Here is a 24002-nt window from a genome sequence, read left to right on the forward strand (position 1 = left end):
TCGCACTTCGATTTCCTCATCTATACAGTTAAACACAGAACACCATACTTTTCACACATATACTAACACATACTTACTCTCTTATACAATCACTGATACAAGTACACATTGATATGCACAGAGTCACACACCTCCCAGCCAGCCACACACACACTCAGTCTTCCATACATCCACTCATTCTTCAATATGTAAAACATATTTAAACTTTACAAAAACACACAGACACTAGATGATGTCATCAGTGATGTCATTTGAGATGTCATCAGTGATGTCATCAGTGATGTCATTTGAGATGTCATCAGTGATGTCATCAGTGATGTCACTGACCATGTCATGAATGATGTAATATGTGACATCATCAGCAGTGGATTGCGGGTGCGCGATATATAGTTAGTGCAACTAACTATATATGGAATTTCATTGGTTTTATGTCAATAAAATGTCCAGCTAACTATATATGGTCTCTAACCTATGGTTTTTTCAGTGAATATATATATATATCCAAAGTATTCCCTCCGAAAGAAAAGAGCAGAGGCCTCACGGGGGACAGATTGGAAACATCTTTAATGGAACAAAAGCGGCATAATGCATATCGGCCTTGAGCGGCCTTCCTCAGATGCCTGAATGACAGGAGGCACTTGAAACACCTTCAATTTAAATGTCCTGCGACCTCCTCATTGGTGGAGCCCCGCTCCGCCCCCTCACCTCATGCTCGCTCACCAACCTGTAGTTCATTGGAACTACGGGTCCCAGGATGCCTTGATAGTCCAGGTAGGTGCTGCTAGGGGGAAGAATTTCAGTCCAAGTGGAATCGCGGGGTTTGCATGGCATGCCGTGGTGAATCAAGCTTGCCAATTTCCCGTTTAAATGATTTCCCAGGTGTCTCCTCCGGTCCCCAAGCACCGCTTCAGCCCCGCATGGCAGGCAACAGTTACGGCGGAGGCAGGAGTGCCAATGCAGCCCGCCCTACGTATCATCACCTTCTTGTGTCCTGAGTGCAGAGGCAGGCCATGGACTAACCAATACCTCGGAACACGGTCGCCAGTAGGTAGTTATAGTTAGGACCTAGTTTCCATAGGAAATCCGCAACATTCTATTGGGAATAACTTTGGCGCCAGTTGTTGAATCTTTGCGAAGATGGCCCGCTCAGCTCCGCTCCTTCCCTGAAAGTCTTGGGAAGATTCGTCAAGCGGGGGCGAGAAAAAAGGGGGGTCCCAAAACATGTTTTCCCCATGTTAATTTCCATAGCACGATTAGACACGGCTACAGCCCGAACCGCTGAACGGAATTACACCAAATTTGGGAAAATGGTAGGGTCTGTTACGCAGATCACCCTTTTGGTTAAATGGTGTAAATCCCTCCAGTAGTTCCTGAGAAAATCAAAAGAAAAAAAATATATATATATCTGGGCGGAGCCTAACCACACATCTCATCGTGAGATCTGATTGGCTGTCAGCACTTCATCCAAGAAGTGTTGGCAGCCATCTTGGGACCAATATACATGATAGCACCTCATTAAAAAGCATTGCAGTTAATAGAAGGTTTTGGACTTTAGTTACATTATAAATCATTTGTTGATCGTACCATACTCATTTTAGGAATTGTGGTGTGTTCTGAGGTGACTTTACCATGTGAAAAAGCCTTCTGCTGGGATATCATGAATCATGTTTGAAAGAAAACTATTATCTCATGCTTTTTCCACAGTGGTTTGGAAGGGGATCTATAAGCTAAACTGAAAGCATATTTTCTGTAAATTCACATTATCTTTCTCAGTCATGTGAGAATGAAGTCTGACATTCTCAGTAAAACATGTACATCCAACAAGGACAGAGACTGTCAGTTGATTCCTTTGTGTTCCACTGCAGCTTCCCAGAGTGTTCTAAAAAACAATTAGAGCGCTAACAGTCCTACTTATTACAAAGGTATGGCACACCTGAAGCCATCTTGATTGGAATAAAGTGGTAACTCACATTTAATTTAAAAAGGAACAAAATGAGGGGGTATATTTTGCCATAGAAAGTATGATTAGTGCTACAGAAAGAAAAATTAGGGCACATTTTGAGTGAATTCTCAAATCCTCTTCTATTTCATTAAAAAATTCTGACATGCAGTCTCCCAAGATGGCCACCAGAGACAAAAGAGCCCAAATGTAGCCCAAATATCACCCAGATGTAGCCCAAGTATAGCCCAATGACAGAATGTCCCAGAGTGTTCTAAAGAACAACTACAGCGCTAACAGTCTTACTTATGACAAAAGTATGGCACACCAGAAGCCATCTTGATTGAAATGAAGTGGTAAGTCTGAAAACATTTAATTTAAAAAGGAACAAAATGAGGGGGTTCATTTTGCCATAGAAAGTCTGATTAGTGCTTCAGAAGAAAAATTAGGACACATTTTCAGTGACTTCTCAAATCCTCTTCTATTTCATTAAAAAATTCTGACATGCAGACTGAAACATGCACTTTCAATACCAGCAGCAGTCTTCCCTGGTGAGCAGTAGCAACTAGCGTGCTAACATTCTGAATTTATGGCAAATGTGTGTCACATCTGAATGCCTTCTTGATGGAATCAAAGTAGAAAACTGAAAGTATTTCCTACTGAGGAGACTGTAGTAAATGAGGAAATTAGGAAACTTCATAACAAATAAGTCTCCCAAGATGGCCACCAGAGACAAAAGAGGCCAAATGTAGCACAAATATCCCCCAGATGTAGCCCAAGTATAGCCCAATGACAGAATGTCCCAGAGTGTTCTAAAGAACAACTAGAGCGCTAACAGTCTTACTTATGACAAAAGTATGGCACACCTGAAGTCATCTTGATTGGAATAAAGTGGTAACACTTAAAACATTTAATTTGCAAAGGAACAATAATGAGGGGGTTCATTTTGCCATAGAAATTATGATTAGTGCTGAAGAAAGAAAAATTAAGGCACATTTTGACTTCTCAAATCCTCTTCCATTTCATTAAAAGAATTCTGACATGCAGACTGAACATGCACTTTGAATACCAGCAGCAGACTTCCCTAGTGAGCAGTAGCTTTACTACAGTGATCTAATGAGCAACTAGAGTGCTAACATTCAGAATTTATGGCAAATGTGTGACACATCTGAATGACTTCTTGATGGAGCCAAAGTAAACAAGCATTGAAAATGCAATAGATCTCGCCCTCGTTTAAGTTAAAGCCATTCTGTTTGTAATGAGGTGGCTTTTTAGCTTTGCTTTTATTAGTGTTTTTCAAACTTTCATGTAAATACCATGCATATGTATGCATATATGTATATGTATGCTTGCATTTATATTTGTATTCATATAGATATGCAGAATATATATGTTTATATCTGTATGTATATATATATATGTATATACACATACATATATATAAATGCATATGCATATATATGCATATATATATGTGTATATGTGTGCGCGTAGAGAGAGGTAGAGAGGTGGAGGTGTAGAGGCAGAGGTGTAGAGGTAGAGAGGTAGAGTTAGAGAGGTAGAGACTAGTAGAGAGAGAGTGAATAGTAGAGTGAGTAGTAGAGAGTAGTAGAGAGTGAATAATAGAGTGAGTAGTAGAGAGTAGTAGAGAGTAAGTAGTAGAGTGACTAGTAGAGAGTAGTAGAGAAGGAGTAGCAGAGAGTAGTAGAGAGTGAGTAGTAGAGAGTAGAGAGTGAGTAGTAGAGAGTGAGTAGTAGAGAGGGAGTAGTAGAGAGTGAGTAGCAGAGAGAGAATAGTAGAGAGTAGTAGAAAGTGAGTAGTAGAGTGAGTAGTAGAGAGTAGTAGAGAGAGAGTAGTAAAGAGTGAGTAGTAGAGAATAGTAGAGAGGAGTAGTAGAGAGTGAGTAGTGGAGAGAGAGTAGTAGAGAGTGAGTAGTAGAGAGTAGTAGAGAGTGAATACTAGAGAGTAGTAGATAGTGAGTAGTAGGGAGTGAGTAGTAGAGAGAGAGTAGTAGAGAGTAGTAGAGTAGTAGAAAATGAGTAGTAGAGAGTGAGTATTAGAGAGTAGTGGAGTAGTAGAGAGTGAGTAGTAGAGAGTAGTGGAGAATATTCCAAAGTTTGGCACAGCACCACTTGCACAACAAGTCCAATCAAATCATATCACTTAGAGTCCTTATTGAAGCGCTGAATCTTGGTGTATATTCAAATGCTTTTATTTTCCTTAAGTTTATGTACCACAGCCAGCCGACGCATTTCGTTCTGTACAACAGAACTTCTTCAGGGTGTTCTTATTTCCTTCAAGTTATGTTGGTATCCTGTTGTCATATAACTAGATATTTCTTCCAAATGTTAGACGAGTCATAAGTACATTCTTATTCAAAGTGACTAGGTATCAATTTTACTCGCACAATTCGGGCAGACTTGAGTAATTTATAGCATCCTCAAAGTCAGTCTTTCGAAAATTCCAAAGTATAGGACATGATAATCCAAATCCAAATGTTTCTCAAGTAAAGTCATTTTCAATCGTTCGGAATAACGGCGTTTGGGCAGATATGACCCACGGACACGGTTTATGACTTTTCTTGAGAAACATTTGGATTTGGATTATCATGTCCTATACTTTGGAATTTTTGAAAGACTGACTTTGAGGATGCTATAAATTACTCAAGTCAACCCATGGATGCTGCTGGGAACGCCCCCAGCAACACCCATTGCACGCCCCTTTAACGCAGGACACTGCATTAAAGGGACTGATATGTATCAGGCAGGATTACACCACAAAAAGTGGCTTAGTCTTTCCTGATAAATATCACTCAGTCTTCTGCTCCACCGGAACGTCACAAAAAGTGACGTTCCGGAGGCGCAAGGGGCTTGTAAATAAGGCCCCATAGGTTTCACACTCGTTATAGTTAGGAATTAGCATTTAAAAAACCTTTGAAATTCACTGAAAAAACCATAGGTTTCACACCAGTTGTAGTTAGCTGGGCATTTTACTCATACAAAACCATTGAAATTCCCCCGTTATAGTTAGTTGTACTCACTATAACTCGTGCGCCCGCAATCCACTGCTGATGATGTCACATATTACATCATTCATGACATGGTCAGTGACATCACTGATGACATCTCAAATGACATCACTGATGACATCATCCAGTGAATGTGGTATGCTTTGATATTTAAATATGTATTTTAAATACGCTACTTTGCATTGAAGAATGAGTGGATATATAAATATAAATGTGTGGATAGTGGATTTAGTAACAGTGTCATTGATTGCTTCCTTGACTAATTTGTAGAGTCTCACTATATATAATGTGTAGTTACTAAACTGTGTGAAAGTCTTTATAGCTTTGTCTTAACTGCTATGTTAAAGACTATGTTTGTTATTGGTTTCTTAACCTAAGTATTTGTATGCGTAAATGAATGTCTATGTGGTTTGGTGGGGGGTGTGTGATTGCCAAAAATGTGTGAATAGTTCATTCAGTAGGTATATGAGGTTAAGACTACATGTTATAACAGTTGTTTTAGTGAGTGTATATGTTTATGGGTGTGGTGGTGATTAAATATTTCTCTCAATGGTACATCTCCATTAAACTTAAAAGGCAGTGTATGTGACAGTTATATCTAATTAAGTGTGCCTAAGACTTAGTGATTGTATGAGTCACCATATGGATAACTGTATACTTGTAATAGTGATTTTATAACACACTAAGGGGCTCATTAGGATGGCGGACGGTAGGACGACCGCCGTCCTGGAGTAGGCGGAAAAAGCCTTTTTCCGTCCGCCTGCCGCGGACAGTCCGACCGCCATATTAGGATGGGAAACACTGTCAAAACTCCGTACACGGCGGAAGAGAACGCACCGCCGCGGAATTACACCCGACCCCGCAGCGGACGTAACCAATCCAGAGACACCGCCGTACGGAATGACGTCTCCGACCGCGTCCCAAATCACGATGGCGGAAAACACACATAAAACCGCTGCGGAAAAACAACCTGCCTGAACACGGCGGATTCCCCACAGCTAACAAACCACACATTGCGACGATACCCACCACAAGCAGCTCGCCCACATGGACCCAGCGCTACACGCTTTTCCAATACTCTTCGCGATCCTCCACCAGCAAGTCATGGACCATCATCGACGACGACGCAGGTACGCTACACACCATTTACTGCCGGAAGGGGAGTACCTTACAGGGCTGTGACGTTGGGAGGGGGAGCGTCATGTCACAGGAAATACATTGACGAACGCACAAAAATAAGTACACAACCAGGAATGACAGCGACAAACCACAAAACATGATTTATTAGCTTTATTCAACATAATAGGTGCATAATATCAGAATATACAATAGCATGGGCATTGGGTACAACAGATCATGTACATCAGAGGCAGCACGTGAGAGGGCAGAATGCAGTATCAGAACAGCAACAGGGCATTGTGCACAACAGAGCAGGTACATCAGAGGCAGCACGTGAGAGGGCAGAATGCAGTATCAGAACAGCAAGAGGGCATTGTGGACAACAGAGCAGGTACATCATTGGCAGCACGTGAGAGGGCAGAATGCAGTATCAGAACAGCAACAGGGCATTGTGCCCAACAGAGCAGGTACATCATTGGCAGCACGTGAGAGGGCAGAATGCAGTATCAGAACAGCAACAGGGCATTGTGGCCAACAGAGCAGGTACATTAGAGACCACACGAGAAAAGGGGCCTAAGTGCATCAACAGTCCATTGCACTGAACAGGTCCATCAGAGGCAGCACGTGAGAGGGGCTAAGTGCATCAACAGTACATTGCACTGAACAGGTCCATCAGAGGCAGCATGTGAGAGGGGCTAAGTGCATCAACAGTCCATTGCACTGAACAGGTCCATCAGAGGCAGCACGTGAGAGGGGCTAAGTGCATCAACAGTCCATTGCACTGAACAGGTCCATCAGAGGCAGCACGTGAGAGGGGCTAAGTGCATCAACAGTCCATTGCACTGAACAGGTCCATCAGAGGCAGCACGTGAGAGGGGCTAAGTGCATCAACAGTCCATTGCACTGAACAGGTCCATCAGAGGCAGCACGTGAGAGGGGCTAAGTGCATCAACATCCATTGCACTGAACAGGTACATCAGAGGCAGCACGTGAGAGGGGAGAATGCAGTATCAGAACAGCAACAGGGCATTGTGGCCAACAGAGCAGGTACATCAGAGGCAGCACGTGAGAGGGCAGAATGCAGTATCAGAACAGCAATAGGGCATTGTGCCCAACAGAGCAGGTACATCATTGGCAGCACGTGAGAGGGCAGAATGCAGTATCAGAACAGCAACAGGGCATTGTGGACAACAGAGCAGGTACATCATTGGCAGCACGTGAGAGGGCAGAATGCAGTATCAGAACAGCAACAGGGTATTGTGCCCAACAGAGCAGGTACATCATTGGCAGCATGTGAGAGGGCAGAATGCAGTATCAGAACAGCAACAGGGCATTGTGGCCAACAGAGCAGGTACATCAGAGGCAGCACGTGAGAGGGCAGAATGCAGTATCAGACACAGTGTTTGCCAATGACTGAACTGTTCTGTGGAGACCAGCAACATCGCCATGCATCCCCTCCATGAATGCCACCACCTGCCCCAACTTCCTATCGTGGTCTTGGAATGCATTGATCATGTTGGTCTGCCCTACACACAGCTGTCGAAGCAGATCAACAGCCTCTGCACAAAGTGCACTTTGTGTCACTGGGGCAGGGGCGGCGGTTCCTGCACCGAAGGCAACTCTGCTCCCCCTCCTCTGGCGAGCACGAGCAGTACATGTTGCAGTGGGTGGCAGTGTGGGCCCTGTGTGCTGTGTCCCAACTGAAGGTGGCCCGGCGGTGGGTGACCGGCCTGGGACGGCGGTGGGTGACATGCCTGGCACGGTGGTTGTGCACCGGGCCTGGCCCGGCGGTGGGTGACCGGCCTGGGACGGCGGTGGGTGACATGCCTGGCACGGCGGTTGTGCACTGGGCCTGGCCCGGCGGTGGGTGACCGTGCAGGAACGGTCATTCTATGGTGGATGATGCAATGTGACTGTAAGGGGGGTCATGACCTGCCATTTCGATTTCCATAATTACAAGTATGTGTTGGCCTGCACCTCCCCCGCGGAAGGCGTGCACCGCCATGGTGGCGCCACTGATTGAACATTGTTGCATAAGATGCAACCGTCGCGGAAGCAGTGCACCGCCATGGCGGCGCCAATGATGTTATTAATTGGACCGCTGCACCGTGCTGTATAGTCCGCTATTGCGTTATGAAGGTTGTGACCGTGCTGGCGAAACTGCATATGTCATGCACTATATCATGTGTGTTCATACTATGCCCATTGATGTGCACACAATGTGCTACACATGTGCATGTCGACGTGTTGACGTCTTGTATTTCCCTACACACGTTTCAAATTCTACACATCTACACAGTACATCAGGCCTGTCGCGCCACATTCTGAATCTGTTGTCAATGTGTAGTTAATGTGTGCTAATAACAATGGTGGGGGTACACATGCATCCTGTGTATGCGTATGTGTGTTGCCTGCTGTTTGACCGTGCATGTAATGAGCGGATGCTCACCATTGTCAGTGTTGTCATTGGTGCATGATGACATGGAGTGTGTGTAGCATTATCGTTTTGTGTTTGCACGTGCATGTGTGTCTGTGATGAGGCTTGTACACATTTGGGTCCTTACACATCTCTTGTTGGCAGTAATGTTGACATGAGACTAAGTTGCATTGTACATGTTGACACACTTCATGTTGCTAGTGGCTGCACATTGTTCATAGGGCACTCCGTATTGTCGTAACTTTCTGAGATGTCACACATATGACTATTGTCCACAACATGTATCTTCTTGCTAGTGTTGGCTTACATGTGATGGAGTTGCACAGCCATGCGTTGTTTGTAAGTTGACTTATATTACATCTACTCCCACACAGGAGGGCTCCAAATGTCCATCGCCCATACACTGTGCTGGAGGATATGGTTGACGAGGAGGTGATCAGGAAATTCCGGCTAGATTGACGTAGATTGATGGAGCTTGTAGACCAATTGTCTCCTCATCTGCAGCCACGAAGGACGTATCCTGGTTCCATTACACCCACAGCTAAGGTCATGGCGGCACTACACTTTTTTGCAACTGGCACCTTTCAGTACACAGTTGGACATGCCGGGGGGATGTCAAAGTCCATGTTCAGCATGGTACTTCGGGATGTTCTAAAAGCCATGATGCTGTACAAGGATGACTACATCCATTTCCCACGGCCGGCAAAGTTGGCAGCAGTCAAAGCAGACTTCTATGCACTGGGCCAGATACCACACGTAGTGGGTTCCATTGATGGCACACATATCTCTCTCATTCCACCACGGGCACGTGAGCCGGTATATAGGAATCGGAAGCACTATCATTCGCTCAACGTGCAGGTGGTGTGCCTGGCCGACAACATCATCTCCCATGTGTGTGCAAGATTTCCAGGCTCCGCACATGACTCCCACATCATGCGGAGCAGCATTGTCCCCCAACTGATGGCAAATCTGCGTCCAGGACATGCGTGGCTTGTTGCTGAGTATGCTGTGGGGACATTTGTGATTTCTGTGTGGCATGGGGTACCCACCAATTCTGGTTGTGATATTTGGGTCTGTCATCCCCCTAGATAGGCGACTCGGCGTACCCAAACCGGCCCTGGCTCCTGAGTCCCATACGTAATCCTACTACAGCGGGTGAAATGCGCTACAATGATGCCCATGGAAGGACACGTAGAGTGGTGGAACGTACTTTTGGACTGCTAAAGTCCAGGTTTCGGTGCCTGGATAAGACCGGAGGGGCCCTGCCTTACTCACCAGGCAAAGTATGCAGGATCGTGATTGCCTGCTGCATGCTCCACAACCTGGCAGTGCGCAATAACATTGAACTGATCTTGGACCCTGAAGACCAACAAGTTCCTCGGCCTCCCATGCCACCCATGTCGACTGATGAGGATAGTGGTGAGGAGGAAGGTGTGGACCAGAGGCGTCAGCTCATTGATCACTATTTCCCTTGAATGTGAGTGACTACCTCTTGTGCCGGTTGACAATACGTTATGTATGTTTGCTGGTGGTGTGTGGATGTGGTGTTCATCAGTTGCCTGTTCTGGTATGTTATGTTTGCATGTGTGTGTGTTTATTTCTCTGGACATGCAAGTCTCCATGATGTGTGTCCTCTCATCCACTGATTTTGTGATGGGTTTGGTTTGTGGAATTTTGCACTGCTGTGTGTTGTGAATGGTGTGATTCACTTTCCTGACGTGTGTTTGCTGTCTCTGATTTTCCCTATGTCACTCCCACAGCGGCAGGATTCTGTACGACATGGTTCCCTGCACCTGGTCAGGTCTGTTTCGGAGACAATCATGTGAATAAACATGGAGCCAACACATCATTGAGTGTGTAAGTGAAATTTATTTACAGGTTGTGCATTGGTGCTGGTGGATATATGCAAGTAAGTGTTGGGTGGGGGAGTGTAAGTTGAAGGTCATGGTAGATGAAATGTCCATGCTGACACCACATTGGGTGATGTCCGGCTAGTCCAGCAGACCTGTGCCAATACTTGGCGTAGTGGGACAGGATAGTTTGCGGGTGGATGGCAGCCTCAGGCAGTGTTACAGACATTGTCGGCCCCTCTTTGAGCGTGTAGATGGAGCATCCCCACTGCTCCCACCTCCATCCAGCCTCGGACAGCCCCTCCGTCTTTGAGCCGGTACGGAGTCAGCTTGTGGGGCAGGTTGCTCGGGGGCCACATCCGTGTCCAGGGGCACAGGTGGCGGTGGTGTTGCTGACCGTGGCGGCTGGACACTTGGTTGAGGGGGGGTGTTGCGGTCTAACCATTCCCTCCACAGTGATGTGTGCTGGCCCAGGAGGTCCACTATTTGGCCAAGGCGGCTGTCAATGGACTGCAACACATTGGTGTTATCAACGAGTCCTGGTGGGCACGATCAGCCTGTCCCTGCCCACGCTCATAAGAAGCCTGGACTCTGCCTAGGGCTTCCAGTGTCTCAGCACCAGGATGGGGTGGGTGTCCTTCCCCAGCTCGCCGGTGTGAGGTACTCCTGCTTGGGGGATGTTGCCTCGGCTCTCTCCTTTCCCGTCCACTCTCCCTGCTTGGCTGGGATGTTGATGGCCCTGCGTCTTGCGGTGGGTCAGGCAGGGTGGCACAGGCAGGAGTGGTGGTAATGGTGGTGGTGGAGGTGGTGGTGGTGGGTCTACAGCTCACTGGGGCAGGTGTTGCAGGAGTGACACAGGCCACGGTTGTTGAGGCAGGGCTTTCCAGTGAGCCAGATGGCCCTGGCAGTGTGCATTGGCCCGCTCCCTCCTCCGCACCGGAGCTGGCTGTGGCATCGTCCCAAGAGAGTCCTGGATGTGAGTGAGGAGAGTGTTGCTGCGGGTTGCTGGTTTCACCAGTCAAATTGCGATCACCTGAGGGACAAGATTTTGATGATCAATACTTTGGACATGACATGTTTTGTTTGCCATACATTACTTTTCAGTGTCCTCTCGCACACACCCCACACACCACCACCCTCCCTGTGGACACGGGGGCCTGTTGCGAGTTGTAGTTGTGACCTCTCTCACACACCCCACACACCACCACCCTCCCTGTGGACAAGGGGGCCTGTTGGGAGTTGTAGTTGTGACCTCTCTCACACACACCACCCTCTACCACCCTCCCTGTGGACATGGGGGCTTGTTGGGAGTTGTAGTACTATCCTCTCTCACACATCCCACCCTCCACCACCCTCCCTGTGGACATGGGGGCTTGTTGGGAGTTGTAGTACTATCCTCTCTCACACACCCCACACACCACCACCCTCCCAGTGGACATGGGGGCCTATTAGGAGTTGTAGTTGTGACCTCTCTCACACACACTACCCTCCACCGCCCTCCCTGTGGACATGGGGGCCTGTTGGGAGTTGTAGTTGTGACCTCTCTCACACACCCCACACACCACCATCCTCCCTGTGGACATGGGGGCCTGTTGGGAGTTGTAGTTGTGACCTCTCTCACACACACCACCCTCCACCACCCTCCCTGTGGACATGGGGGCTTGTTGGGAGTTGTAGTACTATCCTCTCTCACACACCCCACCCTCCACCACCCTCCCTGTGGACATGGGGGCTTGTTGGGAGTTGTAGTACTATCCTCTCTCACACACCACACACACCACCACCCTCCCTGTGGACATGGGGGCCTGTTGGGAGTTGTAGTTGTGACCTCTCTCACACACACCACCCTCCACCACCCTCCCTGTGGACATGGGGGCCTGTTGGGAGTTGAAGTTGTGACCTCTCTCACACACACCGCCCTCCACCACCCTCCCTGTGGACATGGGGGCTTGTTGGGAGTTGTAGTACCATCCTCTCTCACACACCCCACCCTCCACCACCCTCCCTGTGGACATGGGGGCTTGTTGGGAGTTGTAGTACTATCCTCTCTCACAGACCCCACACACCACCACCCTCCCTGTGGACATGGGGGCCTGTTGGGAGTTGTAGTTGTGACCTCTCTCACACACACCACCCTCCACCACCCTCCCTGTGGACATGGGGGCCTGCTGGGAGTTGTAGTTGTGACCTCTATCACACACACCACCCACCACCACCCTCCCTGTGGACATGGGGGCTTGTTGGGAGTTGTAGTACTATCCTCTCTAACACACCCCACCCTCCACCCCCCTCCCTGTGGACATGGGGGCTTGTTGGGAGTTGTAGTACTATCCTCTCTCACACACCCCACAAACCACCACCCGCCCTGTGGACGTGGGGGCCTGTTGGGAGTTGTAGTTGTGACCTCTCTCACACACACCACCCTCCCTGTGGACATGGGGGCCTGTTGGGAGTTGTAGTTGTGACCTCTCTCACACACACCACCCTCCCTGTGGACATGGGGGCCTGTTGGGAGTTGTAGTTGTGACCTCTCTCACACACCCCACACACCACCACCCTCCCTGTGGACATGGGGGCCTGTTGGGAGTTGTAGTTGTGACCTCTCTCACACACCCCACACACCACCACCCTCCCTGTGGACATGGGGGCCTGTTGGGAGTTGTAGCTATGACCTCTCTCACACACACCACCCTCCACCACCCTCCCTGTGAACATGGGGGCCTGTTGGGAGTTGTAGTACTATCCTCTCTCACACACCCACCCTCCACCACCCTCCCTGTGGACATGGGGGCCTGTTGGGAGTTGTAGTTGTGACCTCTCTCACACACACCACCCTCCACCACCCTCCCTGTGGATATGTGGGCCTTTTGGGAGTTGTAGTTGTGACCTCTCTCACACACACCACCCTCCACCACCCTCCCTGTGGTGAGTATGTAGCCCACATGCATGGGTTAGAGCCTGGGAGCTTTTTCTTCTCAGTTGTGTGAGGCAGGCCATGTCTATGTCTCGTGGTGCTTGGTTTGTACTTACCAGCCTCTTCTCCTTCCTCAATTCCTTCCAGGCTCTCTGGGTGCAGTATGCCTAGCACCTTTTCCTCCCAATCAGTATAGGGTATGGGCTCCGGGGGTGTGCCGCCGCCAGTGTGATGTGCTCGCAGATGGTTTTTAGCAAGGATGCCGTTGACCCTGGTTTTGAGGTCATGCCACCGCCTCTGGATCTCGTGCTTTGTCCTTGGCACGGTCCCTGACGCATTCACCCGAGTTACTATCCTGTCCCACATGTGATTTTTGTTGGCCACGGTGGTCTGCTGGACTAGTGTCCCGAATAAGTGGGGTTCAACACGGATGATTTCATCCACCATGACCTTCAACTTTGTCTCCGTGAATTTCGGGTTTTTCTTGGGTGCCATGGTGTGTGGTGCTCAAGGTGTGGGTTGATTGGTTTGGGAGGTGCAGGTGTGTGGTGTGTAGGAATGGTGTGGTGGGTGTTTGTGTGGTGGGTGTGTTTGGGTGGTGGTTGTATGTGTGCAATTTGTGTCTGCTGTCCGTCGTCTCGGGCCTCTTGCTAGCAGCTATGCTGTGATGCAAAGGATTGTGGTAGTGGGTGGGAGTTATTTTATAGTCTGTGTCGTGGTTGTGTCCCAATGGTTGTTGGCAGTCAGGTGCTAGGTGTTGTGTTGACTAGTGTGGATTAGTAGGTGCTTGGGGGGATGTCATTGTGGCTTGTGATTGCTGTGGGTGTTTCAGGTGGGTGGTAGTCCTGTTTCGTGTGTTTTCTATTAACTTCCGTCAGACATTTTGCCATTGGTTTGACGGTAGGGATGTTGTTCGTGTTGGCCTTCCGCTGGGATGCACAGTTTCTCGTTGCATTGTTTCCGCTGCGGCCGTGGATGGAGGTGCGTACCGGGGAACAGGCGGCGTTATCCTAATCGCGGCCACGGAGCCTCCGCTGGTATTACGGTGGTTGTGGCTGTTCCGGCGGTCATGTTCGTCTGCGGTGGTGGGTGTTTCTTAGGTTCCGTCCGCTTGCGGCGGTCTCCGGTGTACTCCGTTCGCCGCGGACGGAGTTTGATGTGGTCCATCCGCTGCGGTCGGACTTTAGTCCCAATTTCATCCTAATTGCTACGGAGGTTTCTCCGCGGAGCGGTCCGGAGTATCTTGGCCGCTTCCTTGGCGGACGGAACCAGTTTCCGTCCGCAATCCTAATCGCCCCCTAAGTGTGAGTTACTATCTATAATATATAAATAGATGAAGTGGTGTTTGTATAAGTGTAGGTGAGTAAATGCAAGTATAATCAATTGTTTGCATAAGTCAGAAGGATGTCTTTATAAGTGAACACAATGTGTGCTGGTGTGTAATGTTGAAATAGGCGTATAAGGATATTTGATAGTGTTCTGTTGATTATTCACTGCATATAACACTGAATCTACAGGTAAGTGATTAGATGTGTGTATAGTTCTATGAATAACTGAGTGGGTGTTTAGAAATTTCTATTGGTGTGTCAATGGTTTCAAATATGGCACTTTCTATTTTACAGTGAGTGATGAAAGATTATACTAGTGTGTGATGAGGTGTATTTGATTGTCACATGGATGATGTCATTAGTGATGTCATCAGTGATGTCATTTGAGATGTCATCAGTGATGTCACTGACCATGTCATGAATGATGTAATATGTGACATCATCAGCAGTGGATTGCGGGCGCGCGAGTTATAGTGAGTACAACTAACTATAACGGGGGAAATTCAATGGTCTTGTATGAGTAAAATGTCCAGCTAACTGTAACTGATGTGAAACCTATGGTTTTTTCAGTGAATATATATATATATATATATATATATATATATATATATATATATATCCACAAACAAAATCCACTCCTTATCGCTGCCATCCGGTCGGCGCAAGGATACGGACTCCAATAAATTTGTGGAAAATCAGGTCTTATTCTTTATTTCCAGCAGTTATGATGCGTACCTTGGTCACAATATATATATATACATACATACATATATATATATATATATATATATATATATATTTCAACAACGATCCCTCTGTCTCGAGGAAGCTTGGAGTCGCAAAAAGCAAATCGCTGGGCACACTGGAGTGTTCTTATTCTTTTATTTCATATCCAGGGGTATTTCAAAGCAAAAACTAAACCAACGCGTTTCGACAGCCTCTGCTGTCTTGGTCACGGTTAGTTGGTGAAGGGTTTGTTCAAAACTTAAATACAATTTTTCATTTTTCGTGGTCCCGCCCCCAAAGGTGGGTGTGTCACGGGGATTCTGGGTGATGTAGTTTGAAATTACAAAACCTCATTAGTATAATTAAACATTGCATTTTTTTTCCATGACATTTTATCGGATACGTTAATGTGGGACCTTGCCCACTGTTTTATGGTGTTTTTTACATTTGGGTAACCCGCCCTCCAGTGGGCTGTATTTAAACGAATTATCGATGCATGAAATCATACCCTTTAGCTCTCTGCACAGATATGTAATTATTTACTAGTATGAACAAAACAAAACCGCCCTCTAGTGGGCATATTTTGACTGGAGCTAAGAGAACAATGATTCATTAAATATCGAAGTCAATTTTAACAAATGAAACCCACAGAATTTTTGAGGACAAGCGGGGATGGACCACTAAGTTAAACGAACAATAATTGTAAGGAAGTGAACTTACTTGGGAAAAAAATCACACTATGGTGAATTGCTTGAGTTTGGATGGGCGGTCCAGCTGAGCATTTGGCTCCTTCTTCTGCACGGTGAAGCTCTAATTGCATAGCCCACCTCAACATCGGACTATGATCTGGTAAGTTCTGATGTTGTTCCATTAGTGGAAATCCTAGTTGTTATAGTTCATTTATTTAGGGCGAAACAGTGGGGAAAAATTGACTATTATACAAAGGACACAAAATGAGGTTATATTGTGGCAGGAACTAGTTTGGCTTTCAGCTTCTTTCCTGGGCATTACTCGAGTATGATTGTTCAGGTGGTTATTTAGTTTCTTTTTATATCTTTTTTACCAGTCTTTACCCATGGATTTGCATTTGAGTTTTATATAGAAAGAAAGGCGATTCCATATCTTAGTCCATCATTCTTTGTTTGTATTTAGGATTCACATGGAATAGGTGTCTATGGAATTTGTTTCCCGACCATTGGATGCTGTATTTGGTAACGCATAGGTTCCTTCAGCTGTTCAGCCCTTTCTAATAATCTCAAGTAAGTTCCATCAGTTACCCACACACTAGACCAATGTGAATGGGATTAAGCCCCTAATGCCTATTTTTTTTCACACTATGGTGTTAATAACCTTCGGCACCTTTGGTCGGACACTCTAGGCATAAAGAATAAATTATATCCATGATACCCAACACCGTTTTAGCTTGTCTGCCTGGGTATGTTTTGGTAAATCTCTTTCTCATTCTTTGTTATAGATTCTTCTTTACATGCAATGTGGCTGGGAGAGCACAGTGGTGGTTATTATGTATTTATTGCAGTGGGTCACCCTGTGTAGCACTATTCATGAGGTAACGAATGGCTGGCACACCTCTGTCTGTTGTCAGATGTGTTGATTTTTGTTGAAAATTGGATATATGTGTTGTATATATTTTCATGCAGGTACTTCGTCTTTTGCCGTCCTGAAGAGGCCAAAAATTGTTAGGCCGAAACGCGTCAAAACCCTTTTTTAAGAAGTGTCTACAAACTTAACGACACTCGATCAATGACAATTGGTATACACACTTAAACACTTAAAAGAACAAAGAGGACAACTAGCTTCCTCAAATGTGTTTACACTAAATATTATCTCTAGATGGTACTGTGCCTAAAATAAACAGCACAACCAATATTATTAAAGGTATAGAAAGACTGAGAAGAGAGTAACTCTTCTTAAATAGCTCTTTAAGGGTAATGAAGGGTTATTGCATCAATGTATATGTTTTATGTATAAGTTACATTTTTATGTGACCTGATTTTGTTTATACCCATAGTAAAGAGAGTACTGTTGTTTGTCATGTCCTATTTTCTATGTTTTATAATGTGACACCATGCAGAATTCAGACAATACTTATTGCAAGATAGGATTAATATAACTTCAATTATTGTATAGAAAATACATTTCTATGAATTATGTATTTAAATGTCAGTGATTAATTAAGGTAATCACCATTTCAACTGTTTTGCATCGATCTATTCCCACATCGCTACTTTTTTGCTTGCTTTGCTTTTCATATCATGAAAATGTAACAATAATTCGTAGCGTTCAACACTACAGCAATTGAAACAACCCTTTACTCAATATAACATGGCTTAAATCTCCTTTAAATCCTGAGTAGTTTAACATTAATATGTACTTCCTACCTGCTACAGGATTAATTTGGGCAATTTCCATAATTTCTATGAATACTTCCATGAAAACAGCACTTAAAAATGTAGGGCCTGATTAGGACTTTGGTGCAGTTGTGCTGGCTCTCCTCTGACACAGCTGTGCCAAAGCTGCGCAAGGACCTCCCGCCTTATTACAAGTTGAACTTGTGCTTGGCATAGGGTCCTTCGCCTTTACCATGGCAGTGCCTGGAAAACAGGTACTGCAATGGGAACGGCAAAAACGTTTCAGCACGGCATGAATGGTGACATCCATGCCGTGCTAGAACTTTGGGGTAATACAGACAGGGGGGCACATGTTATGCCCCCCTGAATCTATCCCCATGGCGGGGGGCATGGGGGCCTTGTAGGACCCCCTTTGTTCCTCGACCGACAGCCTTTTCATGGCGGGCCTATTTTCCAATTTCCAAATGTTGAAATGGTTGGCGGTGGCGGAACTCATAAGATGCTGAGTGAGTCCCGCTCAGCATCTTACATTGTGGTGACTGTTCTCTGGCACAGTCAGTGGTCCTCCGCTGCAACGACTTTGGAAGGCGTGATGCGGTGGACAGACACCTGCTAGTCTGGCAGTCATACAATCGTCAAATTCCTAATCAGCCATTTAGTTTCCTATGTATATCGACTAAGATAGCTGTATTAAGAGCCTTTCAGTTAACGGTTTGGAGAAGCAATCAGTTATGGCTAGCGTGCAGTGTCCCCAGTGCTTTAATATACAATTAATGCTTGCCTGGTCATGAGACAGAACTCTACTTTAGGCCACCAAAAGTTTTTTATAAGCATGTTAATCAAGCTACATCAATGTATATCAAATCAAGAGCTGAGAGAGAAGGAGAAAATATGAGAATATTTCCTGGCTTCCAGTTGGATAAAAAAACAGTAAACAAATGTTTGGCATAAAAACTCAAAGAGCCATTATTTCCTAATTATCTTTCAAAGCACTAGTTATCAAACAAGATAATTATAACATGTTAAAATATAGTTAAATATTTTACCTTAATGCTAAGTCCGAATCCTCCCACTGTTTGTCTTCGAATTGTCACTGCCCTTTCCTAAAAATCAATACATCACAATAGATGTTATTATATTTTAACATTTTATGCTAGTTATCAAATTTATAAAGTTGATCTCTTCAGCATTCCAGAGTATTGTGTACCACAAAACCACAACAAGTGTCTCCTACAAGTGCATTTTGATTACAAAACTTTTTGTAAAATATAAATGAAAAATCTCTTTGAAAACGTTGAACTATAATTATGTTATTTTGCATGTAGACTCCTAGAATACCACTGAATGTAACTAATTGGAATTCCCAAGAAATAAATGCTTCTAATGTATAATAAATAAGGCTAGGCTAATTCTATATGCTCTACAATAGTTAATTCATTTTCTTCCATTCCTGATCAACCCAAACATAATTCCTATAGGTTATAACATTTACATTTAGTAGTTTCAAGAGTGGATAATAATTGTAAAAGAAAAGTTATTTGAATGTCTTTAATAAAATCATGAGCCTAAAAGAAGTTTAGAATTCTTTAAAAAAACTACTTAGGTTGTTATAATTGCTCAAACATGATTAAAACAGTACTATAAACTGCAAATTATTTGTAATGATTGATTAACTCAAAACATTTTGCTAACTACCAACATTTGAGAAATACTAGTGTGTGTAAATATGTTATCCATTATCTGAGAAAATCAAAACTTCTCTTTCCCTGAAAGATGCTTTTTTTATCTTGAGGACTTTGCAAACTTCTTCCACTGAGGCTTAGACAACTCAACCATCACACACCGCTACTGTTAGACCCAAGATCCCTGGTTGGCTGAGGTGGATACCTTAGGCCAAATAGGGGCCTGCGTATCAACGTCAGGGATAGGAAGGTCACCTTCTTAGATAGCCCCGCTCACCCCCTCGGTAGCTTGGCACGAGCAGCCAGGCTTATCTTCAAGGCAAATATGTAAAGTATTTACACCCACGCTCACAATAACCCAATGATGACACCACAAATAGACTACACACGAGTTTTATAACAACGAGTATAAACTTTATATATAAAAGATACACGAAAAAGACCACACAATATAAATCCAACATATGAGGTTGTGTACTCTTATTCCTGGCCAGTTGTTAAGCCAGCCAGCCCTTGTAAGTTCTGGCGGTAATAATGAGCACTACTAAACATTTTCCTGTACTCCTAATATCATTTCATACTGTTCATAATGCTAGAATCAGGCACTTTTGCAATGTAAAAATACTGTAAGACATAACGCAGCAATCAGGCACTCTGCAATGAAAAGAATGCAATGCGTAACGCAAAAATCAGGCACTTTGCAAGGTAAAATAATGCAATGCGTAATACAACCACCAGGTATGTCGTTATGCAGAAATAAGGCAATGTGTAGTAAACTAATCAGGTAATTCATTATGCAGGAACAATGCAATGCACAATAAGCTAATGAGGTAGTTTGTTATGCAGAAACAGTGCAATGCATCATACGACATGCAGGTAGTTCGTTATGCAGATAAAATGCCATGTGTCATACACTAATCAGGTAGTTCGTTATGCAGGAATAATGCAATGCATAATACTCTAATCAGGTACTCCATTATGCAGAAAAGATGCAATGTGTAATACGACAGTGAGCTACTCCGTTCTGCAGAAATGGAATAATGCGTTATACACTCAGGCCCCGATCACCGAGCCTTAGGCAGTCTCTCCGCCTCTCCTTCTGACTTGCAGTCAGCCTCCCAACAGTTGCTCCCAACATGAGTATGATGTAATCAAAAGCGCAGCTCCGCACTCAGGCCCCTGTACTGCCACTCCTTTGGCAATACGTGCCACAATACGAGCCGAAGCAGAGGCTTGCGCTGCCAACACGAGAGAGAGGCCAAGAGCGTCTCCCTCCGTGCCCCACCCCAGGAGTCGACACACGTTACCTGGGGGGCGTGAACTCACTCTCCTCTCCTCATCCAGTGGCTGGGCCTCCAATGCAGCTTTGTAAATTGGCAATGGCTGCTCGTGCTGGAAACCCAGCTCCTATTTTTTCATATTTGTTCTAGTTGCTTGGCATTCAGAACTAACACTTCTTTAAGATACTGTTGACTTAATAAACTCTAGGAGAATTCTGAAAGCTAGCAACTTCTCCAAATCATTCCACCTGGCCCTCATTTGTATCATCTTCCCCAGCCCTGGTACTAGCCAATGACTTTGCCACACACAGAACTTAGTATAACACGTTTTAATCCTTCTGCGTGTAACTACAAACTCACCATTCTAAACCTGCATTTAATTCACTAAGCTCTAATGCTTACTTCACAGTTCTACAGAGTCCATCAGAAGCCACAAAGGTTCTGTTATTACTGACTCATACAACCCTTCATCGCTCCGTCTGTTAAATAAAAAATTTAACTATTTTGCAAATATATACAGTTAGAGCTCTACAATGAGTCTTTGCGGAGTCACAAGTCCGACTATGTCTTCAGAAACTGGTGACAGGCAGTAGAAATGTCCATGACTGGTGTTGGCGATGAAGGAACAGCAGCAGTCTAGGGGTCTTTATATGACCTTTCAGACCCAGTCTCTAAAACAACATCAGTGCCTCACGAGTGATGAGCCACATGTCGAAAATCCAAGGAGTCTTGTGTAATGGACTTTCCAGGACGTTGGGCATTCACCATGTGTTCCTTGTTGGTCACAACATAACGTGGTTGGGCCAGACGCACCATAAGAACTACAGACCCATCTCTCTGCTCCCTTTCCCATCCAAAATCATTGAGAACGCCATCAATGCTCAATTCACAGAATTTATAAAAATAAACCACACCATGGGCCCTCTCAATATTTGGCTTCAGGAACAACCAAAGCACCAAGACTGCACTCCTCGCCGCAACAGATGACATCCGCATTCTCCTCGACCAAGATGAAGCCACAGCCCTCATCCTCCTGGACCTCTCTGCCACCTTCTAGACCGTCTCCCACTACACCCTCTGCATTAGACTCCATGACACACGCATCCATTGCAAAGCGCTAGAGTGGATCCTCTCCTTCCTCACTGGCCAAACCCAGTGAGGCAGGCTCCCACAATTCTCCTCCAATCCTACAGAGATCAGCTGCAGAGTGCCCCAAGTCTCCTCCCTGAGCCCTACCTTCTTCAACATCTACATGGCCCCGATGGCAGCCATCGTCAGAAACTGCGGACTCAACATCATCTCCTATGCTGACGACACACAGCTGATCCTCTCCCTCTATGACAAACCTGCAGCTACTAAGAGCAACATCCATGATGGGATGAAGGCAGTAGTCACCTGGATGAAGGAGAGCTGCTTAAATCCTCATCCTGGGCTCTAGGCCCTCCGCGTGGGATGACTCCTGGTGGCCAGCAGCACTCAGAACCCCCCACACCCACTGACCATGTACACAACCACAACATCATCCTCGACTCCTCACTCTCTATGAACCACCAAATTAATACCGTATCATCCTCTTGCTTCCACACACTCTGCCTACTCAAAAAGACCTTCAAATGAATCCCCACCCAGTCCAGGAGAACTGTCACCCAGGCACTCGACAGCAGCAAGCTACTCTATGCTGGCATGACCTAAAAATTCCAAAGGAAATTGCAACACATCCAGAACGCCTCTCCCAGACTCATCCTGGACATCTCCCACCAGAACCAAATCCCCGGTCACCTGGGAGACTTCCACTAGCTCACAATCAACAACAAAAAATCACCACCAAGCTCCTTACACATGCCTACAAAGCTCTGTAAAACCTCGGACCTGAATACCTCAACCACTTTCTCTCCTTCTACACACTGACCAGACACCTCCACTTCGACCAACTAGCCCCTGACACGATCCCACAGATCTGCAAGGAATCAGCTAGAGACAGATCCTTCTCCTACCTCACTACAAAGACCTGGAACTCCCTACCTCTACACCTCAGGCAATTACCATCACTGCCTCAATTCAGAAGGACCTCAAGATCTGGCTCTTCGACTGATCTACAGAACACCCCAGTCCCACCACAGTGCCTTGAGATCCTAGTTGGTGAGTAGTCACGCTCTATAAAAACCTGAATTGATTGATCGACAGAAGCATCAGACTTTCATTTTCTTTGCTGATGTACAAGAACTTGATCTCCTCTAGTGAAGGTGCCATCTTTTGCATGTCGACGCGTGCCTGAATGGGCTTTATTTTTGCTCTTACGATCCAAGACTTTCTTGTGTATTTCTTCCTCTGTAGTTGCTCTTCTGATGGTCCATTAAGGTAATTTGGTCATCAAGGCTCTCCCAAACATCAAGGTTGCAGGGTTTTTACCTGTGGTTGAGTGAGACTTCAAGCAGTAAGCTCAAAGAGTGGAATTTAATACAGCTTTATGTTCAAGCTTTTCTAGTACAGCACGCTGGGCAGCCTTCTTTAGAGTACTCATGAAACGTTTGACACGGCCATTGGCCTGTGGCCAAACAAGGGTGCTCTTCTGATGCTTCACATTAAGATGACTGAGAAATTCTCTGAATTGTCGACTGTTGAAAGGTAGGCCGTTGTCAGAATTTAAGACCGCAGGAATGCCCCAGGTTGTGAAGATGCTGTATAATCTCTCAGTGACATGTTCTTTAGTGAGAGATCTTCAATCAATGGAAAACAGGAATATTATTCAGCAATGATAACCGTCAGGTGATGTCCATTGTCAAGAGGACCAAAGAAGTCGACTACAGTTCTTTCCCATGCATGCATTGACAACTCTGACATGATTAACACTTGATGAGTGATTTTTGACGATAGGCTGTTGAATAGTTGACAGTCTTTTAATTCTCTTTCAACTCTCTTGTTGAGATGTGGAAACAAGACTCAGTCTTGGAGTGCTCGTTTGGTGGCAACAATTGCACAAAGTCCTTCATGGGCCATTTCAATTATATGTTGTCACAGACTCTCCGGAATGACAATTCTTGAATGTCTTAGAATAATACCTTATTAAGTAATGGACAGTTCATCTTTGACATTCTTAAACTTCTGGTATTCACTGCTACTGGTAAGAGGTCGAGGGTTCTGGTACTGATGTGGAAGACTATCTTTCAGTTTCAGCATGTCACTCCCTTGACTTGTGGCAGTGACAACTTTTTCCAATGAAATGGCAGCTGGGGTGCTTGATTTCACTTTTACATTTATGTAAGCTGCAGCAATCTTAGAATGGGTGCCAGGGCATTTCAGAGGCACTCATGAGAAATAGTCAACAGAGTT

General features: G+C 45.4%; 1 protein-coding gene across 1 annotated transcript in view; it reads right to left on the reverse strand.

Annotated features, from left to right (window-relative positions):
- SNTG1 (syntrophin gamma 1) overlaps positions 1-24002 on the reverse strand; it is a 1650669-nt gene that overhangs the window by 1490845 nt on the left and 135822 nt on the right. Inside the window, exon 3 of the mRNA XM_078686185.1 lies at positions 18757-18813. Within this exon, the coding sequence (XP_078542311.1) occupies positions 18757-18813 (57 nt within the window). The remainder of the gene's footprint in view (positions 1-18756; positions 18814-24002) is intronic.

This window comes from Lissotriton helveticus, chromosome 4_1 (assembly GCF_964261635.1).
Source record: "Lissotriton helveticus chromosome 4_1, aLisHel1.1, whole genome shotgun sequence".
In the NCBI taxonomy this organism is placed as follows: domain Eukaryota; kingdom Metazoa; phylum Chordata; class Amphibia; order Caudata; family Salamandridae; genus Lissotriton; species Lissotriton helveticus.